This window comes from Galleria mellonella, unplaced genomic scaffold (assembly GCF_026898425.1).
Source record: "Galleria mellonella isolate WM207_F2 unplaced genomic scaffold, CSIRO_AGI_GalMel_v1 utg87, whole genome shotgun sequence".
Taxonomy (NCBI): domain Eukaryota; kingdom Metazoa; phylum Arthropoda; class Insecta; order Lepidoptera; family Pyralidae; genus Galleria; species Galleria mellonella.
Genome location: NW_026442166.1, coordinates 2,640,535 through 2,654,482, shown reverse-complemented (window position 1 = coordinate 2,654,482; position 13,948 = coordinate 2,640,535). Strand labels below are relative to the sequence as shown.

The window sequence follows — 13,948 nt, the reverse complement described above, 5'->3', positions numbered from 1 at the left end:
AAAGAGGGATTTTCAGAATAAAATTTTATGATACCTGCTTTAAAGAATTTCAATGATTGTGCCATCTTTAAGTTATTAGGAAGTGAATTCCAGAGACGTGCAAATCTATAATTAAGTCATTACTGCATCTCAGCCGAACATCAATTTCGCGAAATTTGAACCTTTTCCTGAAGGAAATGTGGACATATTTATTATTAGAAGCCATTGGTACTTCAAAAACTTCGCGTTTTGCAAACATTAATGAGGTCTTGGTTAAATGTGGATAGATTTGTTATAGAAATATAAAATAAAGTCCTCACCTTTCATGCTATCTCCAGATACGACCATCAAATTATATTTATTGTTTGCGAGATCGAAAGTTTGCCCTTTCACAACTGATACGGTGTCCCTTCTGAACTTGCAGTACAATTTACCATCAATAATCGAAGACTCCAACAGCTGAACTATATCTTGAGGAGAATCAGACCTTCGTACGTAGGGCTCGGCCTTCGGGTAAGTCCAGGACGTGAATAGACTGACTCTGCCGTTATCATTCCTCACACATTCCATTGCACTGTCATCTCCCATTTTGTTATCTGTACTTAATCCGGCTGCGATATATTTTGGATTATCTGTACCCTGGATTTCGAAGGTGTATACATCTCCTGCTACGAATATGGCAACAATGGCCTTGCAATCTCCTTTAGGGATGCAGTTCTGTGGTACACCAAAGCATAGTTTTGTATCTGCGCAACCCTCGTAGATTGTATCGCGTTTCTGCATTGCAGGTTTTGGCTGGAAATAATAATTTGAAACAACTATTATATTTATTTTATTGGATTAAGTGTTATTTTGCTTTGAAGTTCATATCACTGGTTACTTGAACGTAGTCGTTATACTAAGTCTATGGGTTATCTAATTAATATTATTTTGTTTAATTCCGCTAACATTTGTACGCGTATGACTGCCAACGTACCAACAGACGGAATATTTTTTTTATGCAACTTAGAATGGCAAACAAACTGACGGCCCACTTGATAGAACGTAGTAATCGTCGCCTATAGACATGAGCAGTACCTTGGACATAACAGTGTATACTGTTTCGCCCATGCTGTGTTGCCATTACTGAGGACTCAGGTGTTATTCCTCTGTACCCTGCAAATTCACTGCTATATCCCACCCTTCAAACCGAAACACAGTCATGCAAACAACTGCTTTACGGTAGAAACGAATGGGACAGAGATGCCTAAGCAAACGACTTTTGTACAAAGTCTCCCTTTAATAAGGGTCAGAGATTAATGTAATTAAGAATTATTAGAATAGAATAGGATATAATAAGATCTAAAAGGATAAATAATATAATAGTAGAGTAGTAATAAAGCAGTAGAATAACTATTGGGTATATTGTGGGTTCTTCTTAGCAGATAACAACATAACGTACACAGTAATAGAATCATAGAGGATGACAATTTAAATAGCTTGTGAACGAGTCTATTTTTTTTTTATACCACTGAGGTGGCAAACATTTGAATAAAGAATACTAGAATCTGAACGAGGTAGATGTAACAATATTCTCGGTTGATGAAATCTGCCTGACAATTTAGAGTTGGACATGATTGGACTGCGGAAACGATTATTTTCCTATTAGATAAGTAGCCTTTAATAATTACGACTATGTTTCAAATACAGACAAAATTGTGTGTGTTGTTTTATGAGGGACCAATGTGTATTATCAATATTATATATTTTATTCTATGTGACTAGAAATGGGCAACACGCTGAAGCCTATATAATAAAACTAAAATAGAAAGCAATGTTACCTATGTTATAGGCATGGGGTTGATTCTGAGGCGTCTATCTCTACTATCTTTTAAATTTCAATTTCGAATAACCAGAGAGGGACTTTGTAAAAACTCGTTTGCTTGGGCACCTTTGTCCCATTCGTGTTTCTACCGTTAAGCAGTTGTATTTTCATCGCTGTGTTTCGGTTTGAAGGGTGGGATAAAGCAGTGAATTTACAGGGTACAGAGAAATAACACCTGAGTCCCCAGGAATGGCAACGCATGGGGAGTATCATGGGCGACACAGTATACTCTGTTATGTCCATGGTACTGCTCATGTCTATAGGCGACGGTTACCACTTTCCATCAGGTGGGCCGTCAGCTTGTTTGTTATTTTAAGTTGCATAAAAAAAGATAAGTTTGAAGAACGGTGCCTTAGAATCGAGCCTATCAATAAAAAGATTTTTAAATCGAAGAAAACATTAGTACCTTAGACTCCATGATAACCGGCGGCTCTCTTATGGTACTGGTTGTAGTTGGACTGGGAGGCAGCGTGGTGATAATGGTGTCTGGTGTCACCACTTCCACCAGAGGCGATTCCACGTTCCTCCAGAACATTGCGTATGTTTGGGCTACTGTTGCTCTGAAAATTTATTGTAATTTTTTTTTATTTTCTTTCTTTTTATCAATAAGAAGTTCGTGATAGTCATTTTATCCATTAAATTTTTTTGTAAAATAATGTTTATTTGAAAAAATAAGCAATTATTTTTCGTTTCTTGCCGTTCTTTCTTAGCTGAAATTGCATTCCGAACTGGGTGGTATGTTTATAAAAAAAAATACTATTCAAAAATACTCGTAGTTAATACTTATAATTAAATTTACTTGAATAAAAAAACATTTATTAATATTATATTTATTTACTTATATAACTTATATACTTATTACTCTACTTATTACTCGCCAACAGTGATATACATGTATATGCATGTGAATTGCGTATTTAAGTGTATACTGAATGAGACAAATAATAAATAAAATAATAGTACAATAAATGTAAGTTAACCATCAGTTAACCGAAGATTGTAGATATTGCCCTTACATTATAAGCAACTAGTTGTATTGAGTCGCATTGTTTTATAATTTTTATAAAATGAAGGTAGTTTCACATTATGTTTTAGTTTTAGTCGATGTTTGATAAATTACGTTCGCTAACAGTAGATATTAAGTGCATGTTCATAGTTTTAAATTTCTCATTTAAGTGATTTATGTAAATCTTTAGAGAAATAAATGTCTTAAACCGTACTTACTCGTATGTATAAACGTGATAAAGCTACATTTTAAACTAAAATACTTTATTTTGTGAAAAGGTGGTAAACGAGCACGCGGTGCCAGGGGTGTAACTAGGTTAAACGGGCAATAACTCACATTGGCGCCCCCCTTCCCTCTTATTAAAAATTTATGGCCCATTTTGGCCTCTCTGAAAATTCGTCTTTCGAGGCAAGAGCCTCGGTAATCAATCAACCAATCAATAATTTATTTGCCAGCTCCGTTTGTCAATCGATTAAGAAACTTATTTGCATAAACACAGGTACAGTTATAAATTGGTTTTTAAGATATTTTGTCAAGGGTATTCTAACAACTCTAGGAACTACGTAAGAAACAAGTAGGTCGCCTGCATGCGAAGGAAGGAAGGAAGGAAGGAAATATTTTAAATATGACTGTAACCAATGATTCTTACCGAAACTTCCTGAAATCGAGGGGAGTAAGTATTAGATGGAATAATATAGGAAGTATGACACGAACCCGGCCGAGGGACATTTAGATTATTTAAAGACTTTGTCTCTTTCCGGACGAGATGAATCTTTCCATAAAATAATTAAAAGTGAATTCAGTGAAGGGAAGCAGATGGTATTTTTAATTTATAGCTGAGAAATGAATGTCTTTCTCGTCTCGGACCAGGCACGGAACATTTTTATCCTTTTCTTTGTTCATTGGTGAATCGGATTATTAATAATAATTTTTGTCTTTGTGTATTCTTAATATTTCTTCTTATTTTGCAGAAATAAAGTGTCTAGTCTTGAGTCAGTCATGTGTTTGTAACAGAGGGCCTACCATGAAGTGTTTTCCGAAATTTCGGAGCCAAACGAAACACAAATTTGATGTTAAAATTACATAATACATGCCTTTTGAAAATATTAAAAATGTTACAATATTGTTCTTTTGGACATTTATGATAGGATGTATGACGAACGAAATGTTAAATTCCATTTATTGATCCGATTTTAGTATAAACAAAAACACGAAATTGAGTCCGAAATTTCGGAATTTCATTTCATGGTAGACCCGCAGATTCTAGCAATGTAGACGAAAAGGAAAGTATAAATATGAATAATTATTGCCTACGTAATTGTTTGAATGTTTATTACTGAAATAATTATTATTATTTAAAAGGCCAGGTTTTAATGAAATTTTAAACGAATTAAATACGACGAATTAACATTTATTTATTCAAACTTTAATATTAAAGTTTCACATAGTTGTATCGCCCGTTAACTGGCCGCTACTGAACATAGCCTCTCCCATAAGGGGGTTTTGCCAATAGTTATCACGCTTTGTAGGCGGAATGGCAACCGCAATTTCTCTTAAAGGCATAATACCACCAAATACAATCTGTATTTGTTGATGTTTTAAGAGAAACGCTGCTGCCCATAATCATCTCTTACGACACACACAGGAAAGGAAGGGGTGGCGCAATCTGTGCCGGGATCATACGGTAATAGGCTTCCTAATATTAGTAGTATCTAATGAACATTGTTACCCGTGTTACCTGAATTCAATACCGCCTAAGAAGTCGGTAGGAGCTTGCCACTGGAATGTCATGGCCGGTTTATCATCGGGTGATGAGTGCGTTACGGTATCATTGTTGCCCCTACAGTTGATGATGTGGGTGGCCGCGGGGTCTGGCACACTGATGAATTTGCCCACAATCTTATCTGGGTTCTGAAACGTAAATAAAATAATCAATATAATTATAAATGTAAAAGTTTTTTTTATGCTACTTAAAATGGCAAATAAGCTGACGGTCCACCTGGTGGAAAGTGGTAACCGTCGCCTATAGACATGAGCAGTACCATGGACATAACAGAGTGTACTGTTTCGCCCATGATACCCACCATGCGTTGCCATTCCCGATCTGCTTTCATAGTTACCTATCATCTTTCACTGGTACCCACCAGTGTATACCGATAGAACAGACAGAAATACTGTTTTAATTTCACCCTTTATAAAAAACAGATAGGAAAATATCTCTGACTACCCCATTAAGGATAACAATTGTGAGTGAGATAGGTACTTTGTTTTATTTAATCATCCTACATGAATGAAATTATTTTTTTACAATTTCACTTTGAAATTAACAGGTGAAGACCCATATTCAGCAGTGGACAGATAACGGCTGATGATATAAAAATGATGATGAAAATAAATCTGTATGGAAGTGCCCCAATTAACGTTTTCGGTATTTATTCATTACGTTTCTGTAAACACAGAAACCTAATGTTCGTACCTACGTACGAACTTACTGCGTGGTAATTTATGTTGTTTTTTTTTTTTCTAATTATACTGCAATTCGTATTTATAAATTGATCATGAAATCAGAGCGTAACTGAACAGTTTACGCACACGTCTACACATTTTGTATTCCCAGAAATGACGCATACAAACTATGTAGTATACCATACAAAATATTATTCATGCAAAATTACAGGAAATTATTTCAACACAGACTAGTTTGATGGACAGGAAAATTGTTTACGTAAGTAATTGTCTTTTTTTTTATACAACTTAGAATGGCAAACAAGCTGACGGCCCACCTGATGGAAAGTGGTAACCGTCGCCTATAGACATGAGCAGTACCATGGACATAACAGAGTATACTGTTTCGCCCACGATACCCCCCATGCGTTGCCATTCCTGAGGACTCAGGTGTTATTCCTCTGTACCCTGTAAATTCACGCCATATCCCACCCTTCAAACCGAAACACAGCCATGCAAACACAACTGCATTACGGTTGTAACACGAATGGGACAGAGGTACCCAAGCAAACGACTTTTGTACAAAGTCTCCCTTTAGTATATGGAAATATAGGGAAAGAGGAAGATGGAATAAAGGAATTAATCTGAACATCAATGTATAAAAACTGACATCGTTACTCTTAGGTAAAATACCTGCAAAATCTTGTCAAAAATAGCAAATTCTTCCTGTATTCCTATTTAAAATACTATAATATATATATTCTTTATTGCACTAAAACATACAGTAACAACAATAAGTTAATAACAATGTTAGCAAAGGCGAACTTATCTCTAAAAGAGATTTCTTCCAGTCAACCTAACGCAGTGGCATAGGAAGTAGTGAGTGGGCAGTAGTAGTGCAAGACAGAAATTAAAATATTTACATATTATTATAAATCATTATATATATGCATGATATATAATGACCATTTTTAGACATTTTTTTTTTGTTGAAATACACTCGTAAATCTTTATTTTGTTTTAATTAGTATACGTCACAGATATTAAGGTAATGTGGTAGTCGTTTAAAATTATTTACACGAGTAATTCAAGATTTTGCTTTATAAAAAAACCGACATAAATCATGGCTAAACGAATTATTTTGATTCACGATTGAAAACAAAAATAACTGAACCGATTTTATAATGAAAATTTCTATTAGCAATATAAAAGATTAAGATTTAAGCATTTTTAATAGTAGTTTTTCACTTTTTACTTACTTATATCATTGTACATTGTCTGCTTAATTTTTGTGAGCATATTGTTGGTGTGTCTTTTATAAATAAATAAATAAGATCCTTTCAGATAAAAAAATAATTTTCCAAATCGACTTATTACTATTTTTCAAAACGATTTAACACCAACTAAAATATAAGGTTACAAACATAAAAAAGTACCGAATTGAAAACCTCTTTCTGTCTGCAGTCGGTTGAGAAAGAAAATTAATTCCAAAACGTTGAATTAAATACGATGAAATTTAAAAATATCTATCTAATTGGAAATATAACTCAAAGAAATCGCGCAATTAGTTATATAACCTTCGAGAAAAGAGCATATTCCTTTTTAAAAGGCCGGCAGCAAACCTGCAATGTCGCTGGTGTTGCGGGTGACCATGGGCGGCGGTAGTCACTTACCATCAGGTGAGCCGCATGCTCGTTTGCCCCCTGTGTTGTAAAAAAAAAATAATAGTTACACTTACTTGTATTTCTCTGGCTTGTAATATGAACCCTCCAATGGGGACGGGCGCCCCCGCTGGACTCCCTATAGTCACATTCAGGGTGTCTCCCTGCCGGACTTGGGACGATGATGTGAGTATCAGGTACGGGGGTACAGTGGACTGTGGCTCGATTGTTGAATGTCGTGGTAGCTGGTCGATGCAAGCCTGAAGACAGAAGATAATATCACAATAGATTCAAATAATAATCATGAACAACATTTTTGCCATTCTCCGTCCACTGCTGGACATAGGCCTTCCCCATTGACTACCATAAGGAACGGTCCTCAGCCACCTGCATCCACTGATTCCCTGCAATGCGTTGAAGTCGTCCCTCCATTTAGTGGGGGGGGGGGAGTCGTCCTACACAACGTTTGCACGTACGGGGTCGCCAATCAAGAATCTTTCTTCCTCATCGGTTCAAATAATGTGGATAAGTCATTACTTATCATTGAGCATTCTCAACCTTCGTGAAGCGCTTTAAAACTGCTTCAATTTTCGATGGTTGCGAGTTCGATTCCCAGACAATACAATTATTCATATTCAAAACTACGCATCGGATTTTGATGCGGTTTTTTTAATAGATAGCATACATAGGGACGGACAGACAGCGACAGCGACTTTGTTTTATACTATGTAGTGATATAGCTGTGAGCTAGGAAGGAATTCAAATTTACTCACCCCAGGAGGAGCTCCTGAGCCATGCTGTTCAGATGACTTTATCAGGAACAATATTGTTAAGACCAATGTGCTTCTTTTCCTTGGCAGCATTTTTCTGTTATCTGTAAAAGAAAAATGGATAATATATAAAAATTGTGTCCTACAAAAAAAAATCGGCTTTAATTGTGGAAAAACCAGTTATTTTGGTTTCAAAAGTAAACTATTGAACCGATTTTATTAAAATTTCTTTGGGATTAATCTGTGAGTTGGCCTTTTAGATAAAAAAAAAATCTAAATAGGTTCAGAATTCAGAAGTACAAGAAAAATACAACTGAATTGAGAACCTCCTTTTTACGAAATCGGTTGAAAATTTATAATTTTTATAACACAAACAACAAATCAAAAAAACATCAAATACAGGGCTGTAATTAAACCCAAGTTTAAAGTAGGGCAAAAGAACTTTTTGGTAGGGCAGAAGGCCTAATTAAGTGACTTTAAAAAAGCGAATCTGTCTTATTTATTTGGGGCCTTTCATTTTAAGGTAGGATTCATTGGGCATTTTAAGGTAGGACATTGCTTCTCAATACCCCTCCCCGCCTAGTTATGGGTATGAACAAATAAAATTCTCAAAGAAAATAATAACAACCTGTATGTGTATTGTACCAATGGCACTACACAATACAAAGTGTGTATACTCGTACATACTTATTATTACGCTATTCTATTGACATGGATACAGGTTGTTCTTTTTTTGCAAGTATATTTTTTTTTTAGAAAAAAAATTCTGAGACCCCGTTAACGTATACTACACTAGTTGGAAAGATTTTATTTAATTAATACACTATAATTATCATATCATACCAGGCGTTAACTGTCCACCGCAGAACATTTATTTATTTATTTATTCATAAACAATAATTTGTATTTGGATGTCATAGTAGGTACAATAAAATTCATACAGCACCTACATGAAAATATAAATTAAATTAAGCACAAAAACAAATATTACAGTCGCTTAAAGTCATCTCTTAACAAAAACAACATATATATTTAATAACATAAGCCTCTCTCATAAAAGGGTTTTTGCCAGTATTTGCCAAGCTTTGTAGGCGGATTGACAATTAAAACTGTACAATAGCTTTGTTCAAAGGCGATAACTTTTCACTTTATCGTTACTTGGCAACTAGTTAACAAAAACAGCAATAAAAATGTCGCTGCCCACCAGCCGTGACGACTGGTCACGTATCAAAGACGACAAGGAAAAAATCTACAAAAACCGCGTTAGATACGTTTATTGGTAGGGTTCCCTGGGCTTCCTTTTTGGGGTTCCGTTGTGAACTGCTAAATTGCTTATAATTTCAAGGAAGAAAGTGAAATACTTTATTTTGTTAAGATTTTATCCTTAAATACCTGAAGTTTTAAATTTGATACCGGAGTTATAAATCGCATTGGGCGCTTACAATCGATTTTATTTGAATATTTGGTTGTTTATATGTTACCAAATATTTTTTCAAAATAAATATATAAAAATTTTGATTTTTTACTATTTTTCTCCATTAGTAAACACAGTAAAGGATACACTTATATATTTTTTAATTTGATTTAAAAAATCAAGCTTTTAAGGCTTAAGTTAATTGCTTAGACAGGCATTACTTCATAAATATGAATATTTCCAAAACTTATGTTTACTTTTATTCGACGTCTATGTATATAAGTAACGAATGCGAGGCGAAGACTTCCGAATAAAGTCGATACAAATGTCGAAGACGACAAAAACACAGTGAGTTCATTAATTTCCCGTTAGGTATGTATAAATTGTTTGCTTATTAATTATTTATGTATAATTATTATAAACTGGCATAGAAAACGGATAGATAGATAGATACTCTTTATTGTTTCCTCCAAAAGATTACAATAGTAAACTTATTATAAATATAAATAATTACAAGAAATAATCACAATGAGAAAACAATGGGCGGCCTTATCGCTAAGAGCGATCTCTTCCAGGCAACCTTTGGATGGAGAGGAGTAATGAGAATATATATCTTTAATAAATGCAATCTTTTCTTTTTTTAAATATGCACTTCAAAAGCACTTCAAATGATTGATCATCTAGAATTTGTTTCAAGTAGGACTGCAAAAGCGTGGAAGAGGACATCAGCCGAGCATCCTTCCCGCAACTCTTATGAGGGGAAGAGATTGTTAAAAACGGTGACTAGCAGCTTTCATTGCTAGCAATATACCCTATCAGGTCGTCAAGTGACTGGACTTCATCATCACCTTTTCCCACTGGTGCTCCGACAGCGTATACCTATAGCGCAGGCGGGAGTTCTGTTTTTTTTTTTAATGACAATAATGAAAATGGTAACACCAATAGTTTGCGAGGATGTCAAACGGAGGTTGTATTGCTAACAATGGAGCCTTTATATCCCATAACAAATAATCTCTTATTATAAATGTAAAAGTAAGTTTGTTTTTTACCTCATAGCGTCTTAACCAATTACTATGAAATTTGGTATACACGTACTATATGAGACTACTTTTTATCCCGGTTAGTAAAACCTATCCCGGTTACTCGGATGAAGTCGCAGGTAAAAGCTAGTTTATCCATAAACAAAATGCCCTTAGTGTTGGCAATCGAGACACCGTGTACCGACAGTATAGCAAGAAACAACGGCGACCATATCGTAATAACTTTAAGGACTAAATTAACTAATTCAGTGTCTTTATCTTGTAGATTTATTAGTCAGTTAATAAATTAGTATTTGTTTCGTATATTTTACACTTAGAATATATAGATAGAGTGTCTCCATACAAATGCTTCGAGAAAAACGGGTCAACTTTTTCATAAAATTTTGCGTGATAAATAGTCATGAGTGATTCCCTTATAAATACTATATTTATTTTGTTTTATAAATTTCGCATCTTTTTAATGCGCAAAAACTCATTATATTTATTAAATATTTCAATAAAGATATATCAAGATACATTTTTTTAATGGGTGATAATGGAATGGTAACCCCATCCGCGCTATCGATATACACCGGCGGGACACCAGTTAAGTATGATAGGTGAGGATGAAGCAGGCCAGTTAGCCCATCGTGACGAATTCAACAAGAATTGTTCACGATGGTTTCCAGGGGGAACCACGTAGAGGTCGACTTAATAGGGCATATTGCTAGCAATGGGGCTGTCAAACTCCATTGCTAACAACCCCTTTCCCCCCACCAAGATACATTATGTGCGTAAGTATATAGAACACTGATAAAAACAATTGACAATTAGCTGACAAAAAGTTGAGCCGTTTTTGAGGCTCGATGCTCTATCTATATGGTCTAAGATTTACCATTATTCAAACTGATGACAACACAACCCTATCACAATAGCTGTTCTAGATCTATCTTGAACACTAATCTATTGTAGTTGCAAGCGATTGAGTCATACACCATAACAGAATTCCCTTCACTTGGCCCGACTTCACTTCCTGCACGAGACGCCATAAATAAAAATCACCTGTCCTTTTTCCTCGTAAGCGTTTGTTTGTCTGTCTCATATTTATAGTTTCCATGTAAGTGACTAGGTTCGCGTGGATCAGATAATGCGCGTCGCAGGATCTGATTGTACCTATAAACGATAATAGTGAGACTCAAAACGACAGAATAAAAATATTATATAAAAATGCTGTGTCACGATGTCCGTCTGCGGTATTCTCCGGAATTACACAACCGATTTTAATAAAATTTTGTCAAAAGACTTTATACGAAAAAAAGGAAGTTCTCAAATCGGCTGTATTCGTTTTAATGACTGTTACCTTATAACCCCGTTAGTTATAAACCGATTTGGAAAATTCTGTTTTATATCTAAAAGGATATACTTACAGATCGATTCCATAAAATTTTTATCAAAGTCGGTTCAATAGTTTAATTATTAAATCTAAATAATAAAAAAATTTGTTTCATAAAAAAATATATATATTTTGCAAAAATGTAGGTAATTTTTAGTTTAAGGTTGTCTTGAAAAAATTGCTCTCAGCAATAAGACCGCCTTACTGTACTTATACAATTGTATCGTTCAATACTTTATTTATTTAATACTTTATTGTACACATTAGTTATAAAAATATGACAGAAGTAAACAAAAGTACAAAGGCGAGCTTAACTCTGATAGAGTTTTCTTCTTTCTTCTTCTTAGAGTTCTTTCTATCGTTGTGTTTGTTCCCCTTGGAAACCATCGTGAACACTTCTTGTTGAATTCGTCACGATGGGCTAACTGACCTGCTCCATCCTCACCTATCATCTCTCACTGGTGCCCCGCCGGTGTATACCGATAGCGCAGGTGCGGATACCACTCCATTATCACTCATTAAAAAAATCAGTTACCGTCGCCCATGAATACTTACAACGCGAGAGGAGTTGCTTGTGCGTTGCTGGCCTTTTAGTAAACGTTTGTAGGCACGTTTTTTGCCTTTTTAGGTCTTTCCTTTGCCTTTATAACCATCCACATTCATATTTAATACCTTCCTTCAAACTTACTCTTCATCCCTGAGCATCGCATGACCATACCTGTCTTGATATCTTGGTACTTGGTAGAGAAATAACACTCAAGTGTTATTTCTCTATACCCTGTAAATTCACTGCCGTATCCAACCCTTCAAATCGAAACAGCCATGCAAATATAACTGCCCGGGGGGGGGGGGAGGTATTGTTAGTAATGGGGTCAAATAGCCCTATTACTAGCAATATACCCTGTCAGGTCGACCTCCACGTAGTTCCCCCTGGAAACCATTGTGGCCAATTCTAGTTGAATTCGTCAGGATGGACTAACTGACCTGCTTTATCCTCACCTATCATCTCTCACTGGTGCCCCGCCAGTGTATACCGACAGCACAGACGGGGTACCGTTACCACCCATTAAAAAAAAAACCAAGACAGATGGTTACTTCTTGACATTTCTTTCACTGGCGCTATTTTTAAACTTACGGTATATTTTTAAAGTTTAAGCGTAGGTTAATTTGATAATAGGATACAGTTTTTAATTAGTTTGTGTTCAATTAAAATCGAATTATACTGGCCTACTTAATTGGTTCAAATTACCATGTTATGTTTAATTTATTTATTTAAAATATTTAATATTTCTGGCATGCGTCATCCTCCGAAAGCCGTATTACTTTAGGGGGAACCATCTTGATTAATCGATTTAATTGATTAAGGAATCAACTTCCAGCAGCAGTTTTTCCGAACCGATACGACAACATAACCTTCAAGAGCATATTCCTTTTTAAAAGGCCGGCAGCACACCTGCAATGCCACTGGTTTTGTGGGTGATCATGGGCGGCGGTAGTCACTTACCATCAGGTGAGCCGCATGCTCGTTTGCCCCCTGCGTTGTAAAAAAAAATACCTTTCAATATCGCCGCGAATCAAATGTACAGGTAGTCTACCATGAAATGAAATACCGAATTTTTGGGCTCAATTTCTTGTTTTTCTTCATACCGAAATCAACTCATTAAATGGAACTTAACATTACGTACGTCAAACATTCTACTACAAAAGCCTAAAGGAAAAATTATGTTAATATTTTCAATATTTTTTAAACCTTCTTTGCATAATGGTGGAAATTTCCATCATAATTTGAATGCCCAAAAATTATATAAAAGAACAAGTTCACTTTAAGTTGATCGTGTCTGGATACCTTTTTTTAACCATTTGTCCTTTAATTTTGAACATGAATTATATCACCTTGATTTATTTCGCCAATAAAAAAAAAATCATGCAAAGAAGGGTTAAATAATATATATAATTAAAATCGTTAAACTAAATTTTTAATGTAAGTAGTATATAATTATAGTATAATTTATTTTAACATTTATTATATAAGTAGGTAGGTATTATATTTCTTTATAGTGTATGTATTTATGTAATATTTTATTATATATTTTAATATTTTATTTAACTGTATATTTGTTTGTGTATTAATAGTGTACTCGTATACTGTATTGGGTTGACTGGAAGAGATCTCTGTCAGAGATAAGTCCACCCTTGCTCACAACATTTATAAATACATTATTTTATATGTAACTTACAGGTGCAATAAAGAATATATGTATGTAATTTTAACATCAAATTTGTGTTTCGTTCGGCTCTGAAATTTCGGAAAATATTTCATGGTAAGCCATCTAATTACATCCTCTACTAGTGTCTCAGGTATACCATTTATTTATTTAAATGCTTTTGTACATTGAC

General features: G+C 34.8%; 1 protein-coding gene across 1 annotated transcript in view; it reads right to left on the bottom strand.

Moving 5' to 3' along the window:
- Positions 1-13,948, bottom strand: part of LOC113514100 (putative ferric-chelate reductase 1 homolog) — a 45,105-nt gene that overhangs the window by 8,313 nt on the left and 22,844 nt on the right. Inside the window, exons 2-6 of the mRNA XM_052902040.1 lie at positions 7,729-7,829; positions 7,033-7,215; positions 4,588-4,760; positions 2,250-2,403; positions 300-774 (exon numbers count right to left, since the gene is read on the bottom strand). Coding sequence (XP_052758000.1) covers positions 300-774; positions 2,250-2,403; positions 4,588-4,760; positions 7,033-7,215; positions 7,729-7,818 — 1,075 coding nt within the window. The 5' untranslated portion in view covers positions 7,819-7,829. The remainder of the gene's footprint in view (positions 1-299; positions 775-2,249; positions 2,404-4,587; positions 4,761-7,032; positions 7,216-7,728; positions 7,830-13,948) is intronic.